The sequence below is a fragment of the Nomascus leucogenys genome, chromosome 10 (genome assembly GCF_006542625.1).
Source record: "Nomascus leucogenys isolate Asia chromosome 10, Asia_NLE_v1, whole genome shotgun sequence".
Taxonomy (NCBI): domain Eukaryota; kingdom Metazoa; phylum Chordata; class Mammalia; order Primates; family Hylobatidae; genus Nomascus; species Nomascus leucogenys.
This window is the reverse complement of record NC_044390.1, coordinates 78912886-78927838: the sequence shown is the minus strand read 5'-3', so window position 1 is coordinate 78927838 and position 14953 is coordinate 78912886. Positions and strand designations below refer to the sequence as shown.

Genomic DNA, 14953 nt, shown 5'->3' with positions numbered 1-14953 from the left:
CCTCCCTCCCCGGTGGGGGACTGGGTAGGAACTGTTCTCACACTGAGTCTCTGCCAAAGTTCTGCTTCAAGTGAGGAGCAGTTCCCCTGAATAAACACCAGGGCAGACTCTGGGCCAAATGCTTTATAACCTCCTGACCCGAAACCCGAAGCTCGACTTACACAACACACTTAACCCGGACGCTCTTGGGTGGGGCGGGGTGGGGGGGTGTCCTAGCTCCCACTTCCTCTTTATAGTTTCCAGAAGCAGAGTGATGTCTGGAGTTGACACTTTCAATCTAGACTGTTGGCAAAACATAAAGATTTTCTATCAAAAAACTCTAATTCCTACATATTTTAATAAATACGTCTCACTTTGTTTTGTAAAAGTTGGATTCATTCACCCACGCATTCCATAAGCTTTCACTTACAGCCCTGGCCACTCCAGCACAGGGAGTCCAACAGCCAAGTCCTGGCTTCTGGGAGCTGAAGTCTTGGTGAGGAGAGGGCGCGGTAAACAAGCAAAACCAAGCAAGTGAGAAGCGGAAGGAGGCTTGGCCAGCTGAGGAGTCTGAAGGGTGACTGCTAGGAAGAGCCTGGGGACAGGAGGAACTGAATGGGCCGATATGGCTGCAGGGTGTAGGTGAGGGGAGAGCGGGGGGCTTGCGATTCTACTTGCTGTGTGCCCAGATCTGCACTTGATGCTGGGAGGACCCAGGAGACCAGAGAACCGGGACACTGCTGTGTCCTTTCTAAGTGGGGGTAATAGACTTGCTATTTGCTAACTTGCTTTTCTCAGTTTCTCTTGGACATTATTCCACAGGCAGCTCTGCCTCATGTTAAGCCACACAGCATTCCTCAGCACGGTCAGGCCATGGTTTATTTAACGATTTCCTACAAATGCACTTTCAGGACAGTGATCACCATCCCAGCAACAGCTGCGGCGAACCCTTTCACATGCGTTTTTGCAAACATGGGGCAGATTACTGTGTAGAAATTAGAACTACTGAGTTAGAGGGTAACAGGATCCTTCTTCACCTTGGATATCTTGTTCTCCATGCCAGGCAGAGACTTAGTGGTGATTGTGGTGGTCGAGGGGCTCAGAAGCTGGGGCAGGGTCAGTGCCCAGAGCAGGATAACTGGACCTTGGGGGCGGAGGCCAGACCAAGGCCAGGAGAGAATGAAATTCTGGCCACCACCCCGAGACCTCATGACAATGGGTGGTTATCATCTGCCCAGGGTCTCCAGTGAAAGGCTAAACTGTGTTCAGTAGTTCTGATTTAAGGAGGCAAGACACATTCTAGAAAGATTTCAGTTCAAGCTTTGATGCATGAAAGAACTGGGCATGTTACCTAGGAAATCTCCGTCCCTGGAACACCGTATTTTCCCAAAGAGTGAGCAAGCTAATGGCGTGGTTTTGCAGCCTGGGATGATCCCAACGGCATGTGCTCTTTCACTTGCTAATCTGCGGTTAGGTGATTATGTCCGATGGAAAGCAGATGCCATTGCTTGTATTATAAGATTCCAGGGAGTAAAGTTCAAGACAAACACGGAACGCCACACACATTCTCTCTTCCCCACACATCATCCAGAACCCCAGGTTAGCTGGGGATCAAGGCAAGGGGCAGCCATCTCCCCAGGCTTGCTCAGGACACTCCCAAACCAAGACTAACCCAGGCAGACGACGCCAGCCCTCCTCCCCACTCCCCCACCCCAGGACCTTTTTTCACCACTTCAAAGATGGGAGGTTCGATTCTACTCTGGACTGTTGCCAGACAGGCACGGTTTCAACTTGTCGTTCTGCTTATGGTTTGGCAACCTCTATCTTGCTGCAATGGACTTTCCCTGGGCCAATTTCACCACTCCCTATGCGTCTCCACGTTCCCACTCTTTTAAACTTCCAAATACTTTGCAATAAGGCCCTTTTGAGTAGAAATACTGGGTTCCCATTAAGCAACCCTTTACCTCACTTCTGGAGCGCAAAACTGTAAATGTGGTTTCGTAAATGGCAACCATTCATTATTCAATAAATATTTACCCAACAGTGATCCTATGCCAAGGTGCTAGGTGCCAGGAATGCAAAAGTGAACAATACAAACATGGCTCCTCCTCTCTGATTTTAAAATTCTATTCGTTTGTCCCTTAAATGTTTATTAATACATTCTTATGATCTGATCATTAGTCAGGGAGGTCAAGTTCATATTAAGTTATAAGTTTGAAAGTGGGCTTCAAATTCTGCCCTGCCTAACCTTCACACACATGCCCTTAGTTACACTTAATGTGAACTTGACCTCCCTGAGCCTCAGTTTCCTCACCTGCAAGACGGGACAGCAATACTACCAGGCTTATAGAGTTGCGGGTAGGATGAAGGGTGAAATGCAGGTAGAAGTCCTCAGTAGAGGGCCTGATGGAAAATAGGTGATGAATAATCATGATTACTGGAGGAGGGGATACATACACTTGTCCACACAGGTACATTCTCAACTCAACTTGACCTCAGGAACATAAACATTATTATAGCCCCGTCACCTGAAACTCAAGTGTGTCCCACAGATTCTGGGCAGGCAGGAAGTATGGAATGCCCATTTGTGTTCTCTGATTAAAAACATGGGCAGGGCGTGGTGGCTTACGCCTGTAATCCCTGCACTTTGGGAGGCCGAGGCAGGCGGATCACGAAGTCAGGAGATTGAGACCATCCTGGCTAAGATGGTGAAACCCTGTCTCTACTAAAAATACAAAAAAAATTAGCCAGGCATGGTGGCGGGCGCCTGTAGTCCCAGCTACTCGGGAGGCTGAGGCAGGAGAATGGCGTGAATCCGCGAGGCAGAGTTTGCAGTGAGCCGAGATCACGCCACTGCACTCCAGCCTGGGCGACATAGCAAGACTCCATCTCAAACAAAACAAAACAAAACAAAACAAAACAAAAAAAACCCATGTTATTAGAAGCAGAGGTAACCAAGGTGGGGCCCAGTGACACCCCCAGACTCTCTGGGCTGCCAAATCTATTTCTTCTTTTTTTGAGATGGAGTTTCACTCATTTCCCAGGCTGGAGTGCAATGGCGTGATCTTAGCTCACCACAACCTCCACCTCCCGGGTTCAAGAGTTTCTCCTGTCTCAGCCTCCCAGGTAGCTAGGATTACAGGCACATGCCACCACACCAGCTAATTTTTGTATTTTTAGTAGAGACGGGGTTTCATCATATTGGTCAGGCTGGTCTCGAACTCCTGACCTGAGGTGATTCGCCCACCTCGGCCTCCCAAAGTGCTGGGATTACAGGCATGAGCCACCACGCCCAGCCTGCCTAAATCTATTTCTTTTTGTTGTTTTTTTTTTTGAGACGGAGTCTCACTCTGTCGCTAGGCCTCACTCTCATGCCAGGACGTGAGCCGCCATGGCTGGCCACCTAAATCTATTTCTATAGAGGCTCTTAAAACTCCTAGCTGGACGTGGTGGCCCATGCCTGTAATCCCAGTGCCTCTAGTGGCTGAGGCAGGAGGATCGCTTCAGCCCAAGAGTTTGAGGTTGCAGTGAGTTAAGATCATGCCACTGCACTCCAGCCTGGGCAACAGAGCAAGACCCTGTCTCAAAAAAAAAAAAAAAAACAAAAAAAACCAAAAAAACCAGGCTGGGTGTGGTGGCTCACACCTGTAATCCCAGCACTTTGGGAGGCCAAGGCAGGTGGATCACAAGGTCAGGAGTTTGAGACTAGCCTGGCCAACATGGTGAAACCCCAACTCTACTAAAAATACAAAGTTAGCTGGGCATGGTGGCGGCACCTGTAATCCCAGCTACTCAGGAGGCTGAGGCAAGAGAATCGCTTGAACCCGGGAGGCGGAGGTTGCAGTGAGCCGTGATCGTGCCACTGCACTCCAGCCTGGGCGACAGAGTGAGACTCCATCTCAAAAACAAAAACAAAGAAAACTCCTAAAGAAGTCGTCAACCTGTACAATCAACAGGGAGATTCAGTCAGCACGAAGTCACTCCAAAACACAGGTTTTGGCTCATTCTGTAAGAATCTCCCAGGCAAACAAGAAAAAGCAAATTTCTGCTTCAGATACACTGTTAACAGTGATTATCTGCAGGGGTGGCACATCAGGGGACCATTATATTTTTTCTTTTTTCTTTTAATATCTGCTCATGGGGTATTAAGTTTTTGTTGTTGTTGTTGTTGTTGTTTTTGAGGCAGAGTTTCGCTCCGTTGCCCAGGCTGGAGTGCAGTGGCACGATCTCAGCTCACACTAACCTCCGCCTCCCAGGTTCAAGCAATTCTCCTGCCTCAGCCTCCCGAGTAGCTGGAATTACAGGCACCGGCCACCACACCTGGCTAATTTTTATATTTTTGGTAGAGACGGGGTTTCACCATGTTGGCCAGGCTCTTCTCGAACTCCTGACCTTAGGTGATCCGCCCGCCTTGGCCTCCCAAAGTGCTGGGATTACAGGTGTGAGCCACCACACACGGCCTTTTTTTATATTTTGGGGGAGGCTTTTTTTCAGACGAAGTCTCACTCTGTCGCCCAGGCTGGAGTACAGTGGTGTGATCTCAGCTCACTGCAACCTCTGCCTCCCGGGTTAAAGTGATTCTCATGCCTCAGCCTCCGGAGTAGCTAGGATTACAAGTGTGGGCCAGCAGGCCTAGCTAATTTTTATTTTTAGCAGAGTTGGGGTTTCACCATGTTGGTAAGGCTGGTCTCGAACTCCTGTGCTCAAGCAATCTGCCCGCCTCAGCCTCCCAAAGTGCTGAGATTACAGGCGTGATCCACTGTGCCTGGCCAATTTTTAAAGAAATCAAACATTTAAATGAAGCCAGTGTCCTCGTTCATCACTACCCTTATCCTGTCCTGCCTGTCCCCTATCCTGTCCCACCCACTCAGGCAGTAAACACCCTCACACCAAGGAGAATTTTCCTTCCAGCACATTCTTACATACTTTTTATGGAGATTTGTCTATCTACATGCAATATAAAGTTTTGCTTTGTACAGTTTTCATGGTTTCATATGGTGTAGAGTGCCGGACATTTTTCCTCCTTGACATAATGTTTTTGAGATACATTATTTGTACAGGTTGAGCCAATGATTTGTAACTGCTACATGCAGAGGATTATTCCCTCCTATAACTGTAACATAGGTGTTCATCTATTTCCCAATGGAGCTCAAGCTGGCTTATTTCCTAAGCTTTTACTGACATAAAAGAAGTTGCAATGAACATTTCTGTACGGTGCCTATGTATATTTGCAGGGTTGCCCAGGATGGAGTGCAGTGGCAAGATCAAAGCTCACTGAAGCCTCGAACTCCTTGGCTCAAGCAATCCTCCTGCCTCAGCCTCCCAAGTAGCTGGGACTATAGGCGCTCACCACCATGTCCAGCTAATTTTTTTAAGTTTTTGTAGAGATGGGGTTTGGCTATGTTGCCCAGACTGGTCTTGAACTCCTGGGGTTAAGCAATCTTCCCACCTTGGCCTCCGAAAGTGCTGGGATTACAGCTGTGAGCCACCACACCTAGCCTTAGGAAATCCATCCTTAATTGCCTGTCAGTTCTCTCTTTAGTTCAGTGCTTCACGCCTGTACTCCCAGCACTTTGGGAGGCCAAGGAGGGAAGATTGCTCCTGGTTAGGGGCTTACTCCTGGAAGTTCAGCTGTGAACCCCAGCTATGCCACTGACTTTGGTCTTTAGGTGAGTCACTAAACCTCTTTGTGACTCAGTCTCTTCATCTATAAAATGGAGAATTATAGTCCCTACCTACTGAGGCTGTTGTAAAAATTACCTTAAATTGCAAAACAGGTAGACACTTAGAACAGTGCCAGGCACAAAGGCTGTGCAGAGAGGACAGGAGCGGTGATTAACTATGAAGTGACTGGTTGATGAGGGCCTGTGTGAACCTCACCCTCAGAGCCCTTTTCCATTTATAGGAGAAAAAGCTTAAGTCAGAGAAGGCAGCCAACATGCACTGGCACAAACAAAACAAACTCTTTCATAACCAGTTTCAGCCTCTGTGAAGTCTAGAACTTTAACTGAACTCAAAGATTAAAAGAAAAAATATTCCAAAGTATTACTGATTGAGCAATCAATAAATGGACCACGGGAATCGATTTTATCCTGGAAAGCTCCTCCTTGGTTTGGTCGAAGCCGGCGTTGGAAGCCGCGGACACCGCTTGCGGTCGGCTCCCTGGGGCCAAAGGTCCTCCAGGATTCCCTACTCCCAGCAATGGACGCAGCCGAGCGCCCACTGGCGTGGCCTCGCCTGTGGTGAACTGGAGAACGTGGCTGCAAATCACCTCTTTCCTGGTTTTTCCTTTTGAACTCTTTGGATGACGGCATGAGTCAGGGGGTAAAGGGGATGACTAAGGGAAAGACAGAAAAGTTCCAGCAAAGAGGGACTTGGCCGCGTCTTCTGAGTGGGTGAGGATGGGGACCCTGCGGAGACCCGAAAGCCAAGGACCATGGGGAGAACGGAACCCCCAGAGTTGGCGCTGGAAAACAGACCGAGGCTGGGCGAAGACGGAGAGGGGGCCCAAGTCACGGGGAATTGGGACGGGGACTGTCAGAGGCGGAGAAGGGGCTAAAATGCTTGCAGGAGAGGAAGGGGCAGATGTGCTTCCAGGTCAGCCTCTGCAAACTCCTCGAGCCCCAGATGGGTACACTGGGGCCCACGGCGGCGCGGGGCCTTCCTAGGGGCCTGAGGGGACTCGGGCCGGAGAACAAAGAGCGAGCCTGGCCGGTGGGCTCACCTGGTTGCAGAAGACCTCGGGCTGCTGGTTGGGGGCAGGCACGGCCTGAGTGGCGGCGGCTGACAAGAGGCGGCGGCCCAGGCGGGGCCCGAAGAGGGCGGCAGCGCGCAACATCGCGGCGGGCTAGCGGACAGCGAGCGACCGAGTGCGGAGCTCGGGGCTCAGGGTCACTGAGCCGACCCCGCCCCCTCCCCGCGCGGCCGCCAATGGAAAGATGGGGGCGGGCCGGGGGGCGGGGCCGCCTCTCCCCATCCTCGGGCTTTGGCGCGCAGCTGATGCAGGCGGAGCGGGTGGCGACAGGTACCCCCCGCCCCGGCCCGTGGCTGCCTCCCGGCTCGCGCGACGCCTCCGCGCCCGCCACCGCCCTCCGCCTGTGCGGACAGACCCGGCCCCGCGAACGCAGCTCGCCTTGGTTGAGCCCCCAATATGTGCCTTTGACCCCAATGTGAACAGGCCCGAGCCAGGGCGACCCTGACCTCCCCGGCTGATGCTCCAGGGGAAGAGACCGGCCGTAAACCCAAAAGCGAGATCATTTCGGAGGTGAAGGAGATGAACGAGGTGACATGGATGGGGCAGACGGCACTGCTTTTATAAGTACCACGGTCAGGAAATGACAAGTGAGACCTGAATGATGACAGGGAACAGCAAGGGCAAAGGCCAGGAGATGGGACCACCTGGCACGTGTTAGAGAAATGGAAAGAATGAAGGGAGCCCAATTAACAAGGGGAGAGAGGCGGCCAGGGCCAGGGCAGGGAGGGTCTTGGAAGCAGTGGTTCAGAGTTTAGAACAGGATGATTTGCATGATTTGCTTCTTTTTTTTTTTTGAGATGGAGTCTCGCTCTGTCGCCCAGGCTGGAGTGCAGTGGCGCGATCTCAGCTCACTACAAGCTCTGCCTCCGGGTTCACACCATTCTCCTGCCTCAGCCTCCCGAGTAACTGGGACTACAGGCGCCCACCACCACGCCCGGCTAATTTTTTGTATTTTCAGTAGAGACAGGGTTTCACCGTGTTAGCCAGGATGGTCTCGATCTCCTGACCTCGTGATCCGCCTGCGTCGGCCTCCCAAAGTGCTGGGATTACAGGAGTGAGCCACCGCACCTGGCGGTGGGAGTCTGATTTCAACACCAGATTCCACCAAAGTCGCCCTAGGGGCTCAGCACCATTCCACACAAACCAGAGGAAGAAAAGGCATGGAGGGTGGCTCATGGGAGGTTTCTGTGGTCTGAGCCTGCTCGCCTGGCTAGATTTCAATCACACAACCATGCCTCCATGCAAAAGAGTCTGGGAAATGAGTGGCCCTGTGTGCCAGGAAGAAGGGAAATAGGTTTGGAGATCAGCTGCAGAGATAATCTGATAAGCAAGACTCCCTTCCTTCTCTGAATTCAGCCATGCAAGCCCCACTTCCCCTTCCCAAGGGCACCCTGCGTTTTTTTGTTTTTTTTTTAGATGGAGTTTCACTCTTGTTGCCCAGGCTGGCACCATGTGGGCTCACTGCAACTTCCACCTCCCAGGTTCTAACGATTCTCCTGTCTCAGCCTCCCAAGTGGCTGGGATTACGGGCGCATGCCACCACACTTGGTTATTTTTGTATTTTTAGTAGAGATGGGGTTTCATCATATTGGTCAGGCTGGTCTCTAACTCCTGACCTTAGGTGATCCGCCCACCTCAGCCTCCCGAAGTTCTGGGATTAGAGGCGTGAGCCACCGCACAAGCCACCGTCAGCCACCGCACTTTTTTTCCCTTAATACTGTGTATGGAGATCGTTTTGTCACAGCACACAAGGACTATGTCCCCATTCTCTTCAACAGTTCCATGGTATTCCTCTGGATACATGAGGTAGTTTTATTTCATGAATTTCCTATGATGGACATTTAGGTTGTTTCCAATCTTTTGCCACTACAAACAATGCCACAATGTATGTTCTTGATTTGCTTAAGAAATTAATAGAAATGAGACTGGCACGGTGACTCGTGCCTGTAATCCCAGCACTCTGGGGGGAAGCTGAGGCGGGTGGATCACTTGAGGTCAGGAGTTCGAGACCAGCCTGGCGAACATGGTGAAACCCTGTCTCTACTACACACACACACACACACACATACACACACACACACAATTAGCCAGGAATGGTGGCAGTGCCTGTAATCCCAGCTACTGCAGAAGGTGAGGCAGGAGATTGCTTGGATCTGGGAGATGGAGGTTGCAGTGAGCCAAGAGCTGAGATCGTGCCACTGCACTCCAGCCTGGGTGATAGAGTGAGACTACGTCTCAAAAAAAAAAAAAAAAAAAAAAAAAAAAGAAAGAAGAAAGAAAAGAAAACAAAGAAATTAGTAGAAATGGAACAAAGAATATTTACAATTTAAATACAGATATATTACCCTCTAAAGAAGTTTGATTAATTTATGCCCCACTCCCTCTCATGTCTGAGTTTCCTTACACCCTCACCACTAGAAGTTTCAGGATTTTTTCTTAGCTTTGCTAATCTGAGAGACAAAAAAGTGGTATTTCACTACCACATTAATTTGCTTCTCTTTTATGAGTGAGCTTGAGCATCTCTGCCTAGATGAAGTCATGCAGGTTTCCTCCGCTATGAACTAGCTGCTCATGTCTCTAGCTCACTTTTCTATTGGATTGTTGGTCTTTCTGAAATTGATTTGTAGGTGCTTTGTATGTATCCAGGCAATTAACATTTTGTCTATCATATATGTCACAAATACATCCTGCCAGTCATCTTTTTACTACTAAGTGCCTGTAAGTAGCTATTTCTGAACTACTGTATATTCTGTGTCATTGATGTCTGTATTCCTGTGCCAGTACGACACTGTTTTCATCACTGTAGCTTTCTCCTAAGTCTTTTTGTTTTTTTCCCCCAAGACCAGGGTCTCACTGTCACCCAGGCTGGAGTGCAGTAGCACAATCACAACTCGCTGCAGCCTCGACCTCCCAGGCTCAATTGATCCTCCCACCTCAGCCTCCTGAGTAGTTGTGATTACAGGTGCATGCCACCATGCCTGACTGATATGGTTTCACTGGGTCCCTACCCAAATCTCATCTAGAATTGTAACTCCCACAATTCCCACATGTTGTGGGAAGAACCTGGTGGGAGGTGACTGAATTATGGGGGCAGGTCTTTACTGCACTGTTCTTTTGATAGTGAATGAATCTCACGAGATCTGATGGTTTTAAAAATGGGAGTTTCCCTGCACAAGCTCTTTTTCTGCCTGCTGCCGTTCATGTAAGACGTGACTTGCTCCTCCTTGCCTTCTGCCATGATTGTGAGGCCTCCCCAGCTATGTGGAACTATAAGTCCATTAAACTTCTTTTCTTTTTTTTTTTTGAGACAGAGTCTTGCTCTGTCACTCAGGCTGCAGTGCAGTGGTGCGATCTTGGCTCACTGTAACCTCCGCCTCCCAGATTCAAGTGATTCGCCTTCCTCAGCCTCCCAAGTAGCTAGGATTACAGACGTGCCACCACACCTGGCTAATTTTTGTATTTTTTAGTAGAGACGGGGTTTCAACATGTTAGCCAGGCTGATCTCAAACTCCTGGCCTCAAGTGATCCACCCACGTCGGCCTCCCAAAATGCTGGGATTACAGGTGTGAGCCACCACATTCGGCCTCAACTGCTTTCACACAGTCCTCAACCAAATTCTGCAGACCAAGATCACCTGGATGTGCTGAAACTCTAATGTAATTATGGCTCCTTGTGGCTCAGTCTCTCCAAAGCATGAACTAAAACTTAACTCTCAACCTAGATTTCGCCCTGACAGTCTGAGGCTTTCCTCTCTTCCACGTTTCTTTCCATCTTTTCCTGGTTCTTCATTGCCCCTTGTCTGTGGGCTCACTGGCAGGAATGGGGCCGGCAGAAGCACAGCCATTCTCACGGTGCTGAGATCTTCGGTGGAAGCACCTCAAGCCACGTAACTTCCTCTAAGATATTCAAATTCTTAGCTTTCAACTACTCTGAAACCTTTCATTGTTAGGGCACAACTGATGTGCTTTCAGGCTTAAAAAAACCCTAGTTCCACTTGCTCTCTAACAAAGGCGGTGACTGAGGTCTCCTTCAGGGTCACTGACTGGTGAGATTCTAGATGTTTGGTTGTTTAGTCCCCGTTCTGAGACACTGACTCTGTCTATGGAAGCTCTTTGTTGTTGCTGTTGCAAACGATGTTAGGTGAGGAATTTAAAGCCCCATTTTAACAGGAAGACATCTGGCTGGGGGCAGTGGCTCAGCCTGTAATCCAACACTTTGGGAGGCCGAGGCGGGCCGATCATCTGAAGTTGGGAGTTCTAGACCAGCCTGACCAACATGGAGAAACCCCGTCTCTACTAAAAACACAAAATTAGCCAGGTGTAGTGGTGCATGCCTGTAATCCCACCTACTTGGGAGGCTGAGGAAGGAGAATCGCTTTAACCCGAGAGGCGGAGGTTGCGGTGAGCCGAGATAATGCCACTGCACTCCAGCCTGGGCAACAAGAGCAAAACTCCGTCTCAAAAGCAAAACAAAACAAAACACAGTCAGACATCTGCCCTCACAGGTAGGAGGAAAAATGTGGTCAGCCCTGAGCCCCAGCTCTGCCCTCCTTGTTTGCATATGTACACACACACACACACACACTCTCTCTCTCTCTCTCTCTCTCTCTCTCTCTCTCTCTCGGACACACAGCTGGCTCAACACCCCACATGCAGCCAGGACCACAGGGCAGACACCCCCTCATGGAGCCTGACCCCCTAAGAGGCAGTCAGGGGGGCATCCCGGAGATTATTCTGGAAGCATCAGAAGCTCATGCACTTCTTGAGGGCACAGCATGCTCTCCTTGGTGACATAAGCCTCATCATCTTCCTCCTTTCCTAGGTGAGGAGGCCAGTATCTCTCAGAGGTGATCTTAACGATCCATGCCATGGAGTAGAAAGAGCTCTGGGATCTTCTGAATTTAGGTTTGAATTCACTGACAAGCTGTGTGATCTTAAGCAAGTTGAGCAACTCCTTTGAACCTCTGTCTCCTCATCTCTAGCAGGGGCAGAATAAAAGGGTCTGCCAATTGTTACAGGGTTCAAAATAACCGGCCAGGCTCAGTGGCTCATGCCTGTAATCCCAGCACTTTAGGAGGCTGAGGCGGGTCAATCACCTGTCAGGAGTTCAAGACCAGCCTGGCCAACATGGTGAAACCGTCTCTACTAAAATTACAAAAATTAGCCAGGCGTGGTGGTGTGTGCCTGTAGTCCCAGCTACTCAGGAAGCTGAGACAGGAAAATCACTTGAATCCGGGAGGCAGAGGCTGCAGTGAGCTGAGATTGTACCACTGCACTCCAGCCTGCACAACAGAGTGAGACTCTGTCTCAAAAAACAATAATAATAATAATATACAGATAGTTCTTGGTACCTGGTAGGTACTAAATACCCAGTAGCTCTTATGATTCCAGCCAGGCGGTGTCTGCTTATTCTGCCTCCCCTGGGGATCAGGTTAGGGAAGTCAAGCCTTTCTCACCCTCGCTTCTCAAAGTGGGTCCCAAAACAAGGAGCATGACCTGCAAGTGTGTTAGGAAGGCAGGCCCACCGCACCACACTCTGCATTTTAACCCGATCTCAGGGGCATTCCTTTGCTAGTTGAGTGTGAGAAGCATGGCATCTTAGGTGGTCCAGGCTAGTCCTCAGCCCAGATGAGGCCCCACATGCTTGCACCCCAATGTGAGCACAGCCACCTCCTCTTTAGCCGGTCCCGCTCCTGACTCCAGCCACACGTGAACAGCTGGTGTGCGCTGTGGCTTATGGTAAGCCACACATCATCCCATTTAATCCTCAGGTGATTCTGGGAGGCAAGGACTGGTCTCATTTTTCAAATGAGAAGTCTGGCCAGGTGTGGTGGCGCATGCTTATGATCCCAGCACTTTGGGAGGCCAAGGTAGGAGGACTGCTTGAGCTCAGGAGTTTGAGACCAGCCTGGCCAACATGGTGTGACCTCCGTCTCTAAAAAAAATTTAAATAAATAAATAAATAAAACGAGAGATCTAAGTCTCTAAGATGAAGGAACATTTCCCAAGGTTGCCCAGCTACTGTGTCACAGAGCCAGGATTTAAACTCATTTCAATTTGGCCCATTTGAATCCAGAGCCACAGTCCTGATAAAAATTCTCTCCTTGACCACATTCTCACCAGCCTCCCTCTGAGCTCCCATCTCCACTAGACCTCAAACTTGGCCTATAAAAACTGCAGACTTTCAACACAAATGCTTAAGTCCACATCCCCATACTCCCATGAAAAGACTTAACAGTTACATGGTGTCCAACATTTCAAGACCACATCCGCGGGATGCCCGTACCTGCCTGAGAAAGCCCAAAGCTGCTGAAAGAAGTTACTGTTTGTTCCAGCAACACTAGAAGATGGACCCTGTCCCCCAGCCTCCGAGGGAGGGCAGGAGCCTAACCCTAAGCACCAGTTAGCAAACCCAGACGGGTGTCACGCCAACCACGCTCCTTCCTGCTCTCTATAGTTCCCCTTCCTGACTCCTGAGCCCCCCTCCCAACCACCACCCCTCCCATCACCTCCGCACAAATCCAACTGGAGCTCAGTTCCCACTGGGCCCTGCTCTCTAAGGCAATGGCTTATGACTGATTAAAACCTGTCCCTGTTGGGCGCGGTGGCTCCCGCCTGTAATCCCAGCACTTTGGGAGGTTGAGGCAGGCAGATCACTTGAAGTCGGGAGTTCAAGACCAGCCTGGTCAACATGGCAAAACCCTGTCTCTACTAAAAATACAAAAATTAGCCAGGCATGGTGGCTTATGCTTGTAATCCCAGCTACTCGGAAGGCTGAGGTAGGAGAACTGCTTAAACCCAGGAGATGGAGGTTGTAGTGAGCCAAGATGGCACAATGCACTCCAGCCTGGGCAACAGAGTGAGACTCTGTCTCAGAAAAATGAATAAAACCTGTCCCTACCACTTCAGTGTCCGCCTTTACCTCTGACAGCTCTTCACCACTGTGTCATCCGTCTAACACTGATAGGATAGAAAATCCCCTGGGCCATTTCTCCACTCAGTCAACTTGATTAAAAGAAACCCTGTCCCAGGTTACTTGCAGGTGTGGGCCCCAGGCCGCTGGAGTCCAGGACTCACCTGTCCCAACGCGCATCCATTTTGGTAAAACGGACGAAGGGGAGAAATCTGTACCCATGTCGCAGCAGGGAGGGCAGCAGAAATACCAACAAGAGGGGTCTCTGAGTGACAGCCCTGGCACGCCCCAGGCATCCCTGGGGAACTCTGAAGCCCTGGGTGGTGACTGACAACCCCAGGGGACTTATGATGGGTACAAGCAGCAGAGATCACTGAAGCCTGTTCTTTCGGTGTCACTCCCAGCTGCTGTCTTGAAGGGGCCCTGCCCAGACAAGTTGCCTGGAAGTGTCTCTTTGCAGCTTCTGTGTAGGATTGTTGTGGAATGATCTGACAGTATCCGAAATCAGGCCCTGGCGAGCACAGGTCTTGGCATCCAGATGCCATCTGGCCTCCCAAAGTGCTGGCATTATGTGTGTGACCCGTGGCGCCCAGCCTGCCCTTTCTTCTTGTTAGGCAGGTTTGGCTGAGACACCTCTTCTGGAAAGAGTCCTCTACTCAGCCTCCAGCCCCAGCAGTGCTTGCCCCATCACAAGCCCAGGCCTCCAGGGCACTAACCGCCATCCCCTACTTGAGATGCGAACCCCCAAAGGCCAGCAGTTGGCCTGTTTTGTTTTCTTGCACATTCCGCAAGGCCTGGACTCTTGCCGGGCCCAGAGCTGAGGCTCCCTCAACAGTGGTGGGCAGAATGATCTAGCAGAGGTGGAGGGCCTGCAGGGATCTGCCTGTCTGCAGGCAGCATTCCCGGGGCCCCCGGGGCCTCTAGCCCTCAAGGCAGAGGATCTGAGGGAGATATGGGGGTGCCCACAGCCCAACTCCCATTTTCCTCTCTGCAGCCACATTACTGAACAGGCAACGTTAACTTCAGAGGCCACGAAAGACATTCTTAGGCCCACGAGACAGGCCAGGCCAGGACCACTTCCTTTTTTTTTAAAGAAAACCCCTCCTCCCAGAGCCTGAGGGAGCACTCAGCTGCTGTGCTCCTGCCAGCTTGGCAGTGGGCTCCTGGCCAGTGTGGCTGGCGTTGTGACAGGCATTTGTTTGGGGTTTAACTTCCTTGAGCAACAAGCAGTTTCTCAAGTGTGGTGAAGGGGGACCTGCCTCCCCAGACCCCCGGGCACACGGGTCTGAGGAGCCCATTCACGGGCCC

The 14953-nt window shown here is 50.6% G+C and overlaps 1 protein-coding gene across 1 annotated transcript in view; it reads right to left on the bottom strand.

Annotated features, from left to right (window-relative positions):
• Positions 1-6911, bottom strand: part of ALDH2 (aldehyde dehydrogenase 2 family member) — a 38187-nt gene extending 31276 nt beyond the window's left edge. The window contains exon 1 of the mRNA XM_030821412.1: positions 6704-6911. Within this exon, the coding sequence (XP_030677272.1) occupies positions 6704-6817 (114 nt within the window). The 5' untranslated portion in view covers positions 6818-6911. The remainder of the gene's footprint in view (positions 1-6703) is intronic.
• Positions 6912-14953: the final 8042 nt, after the last annotated feature.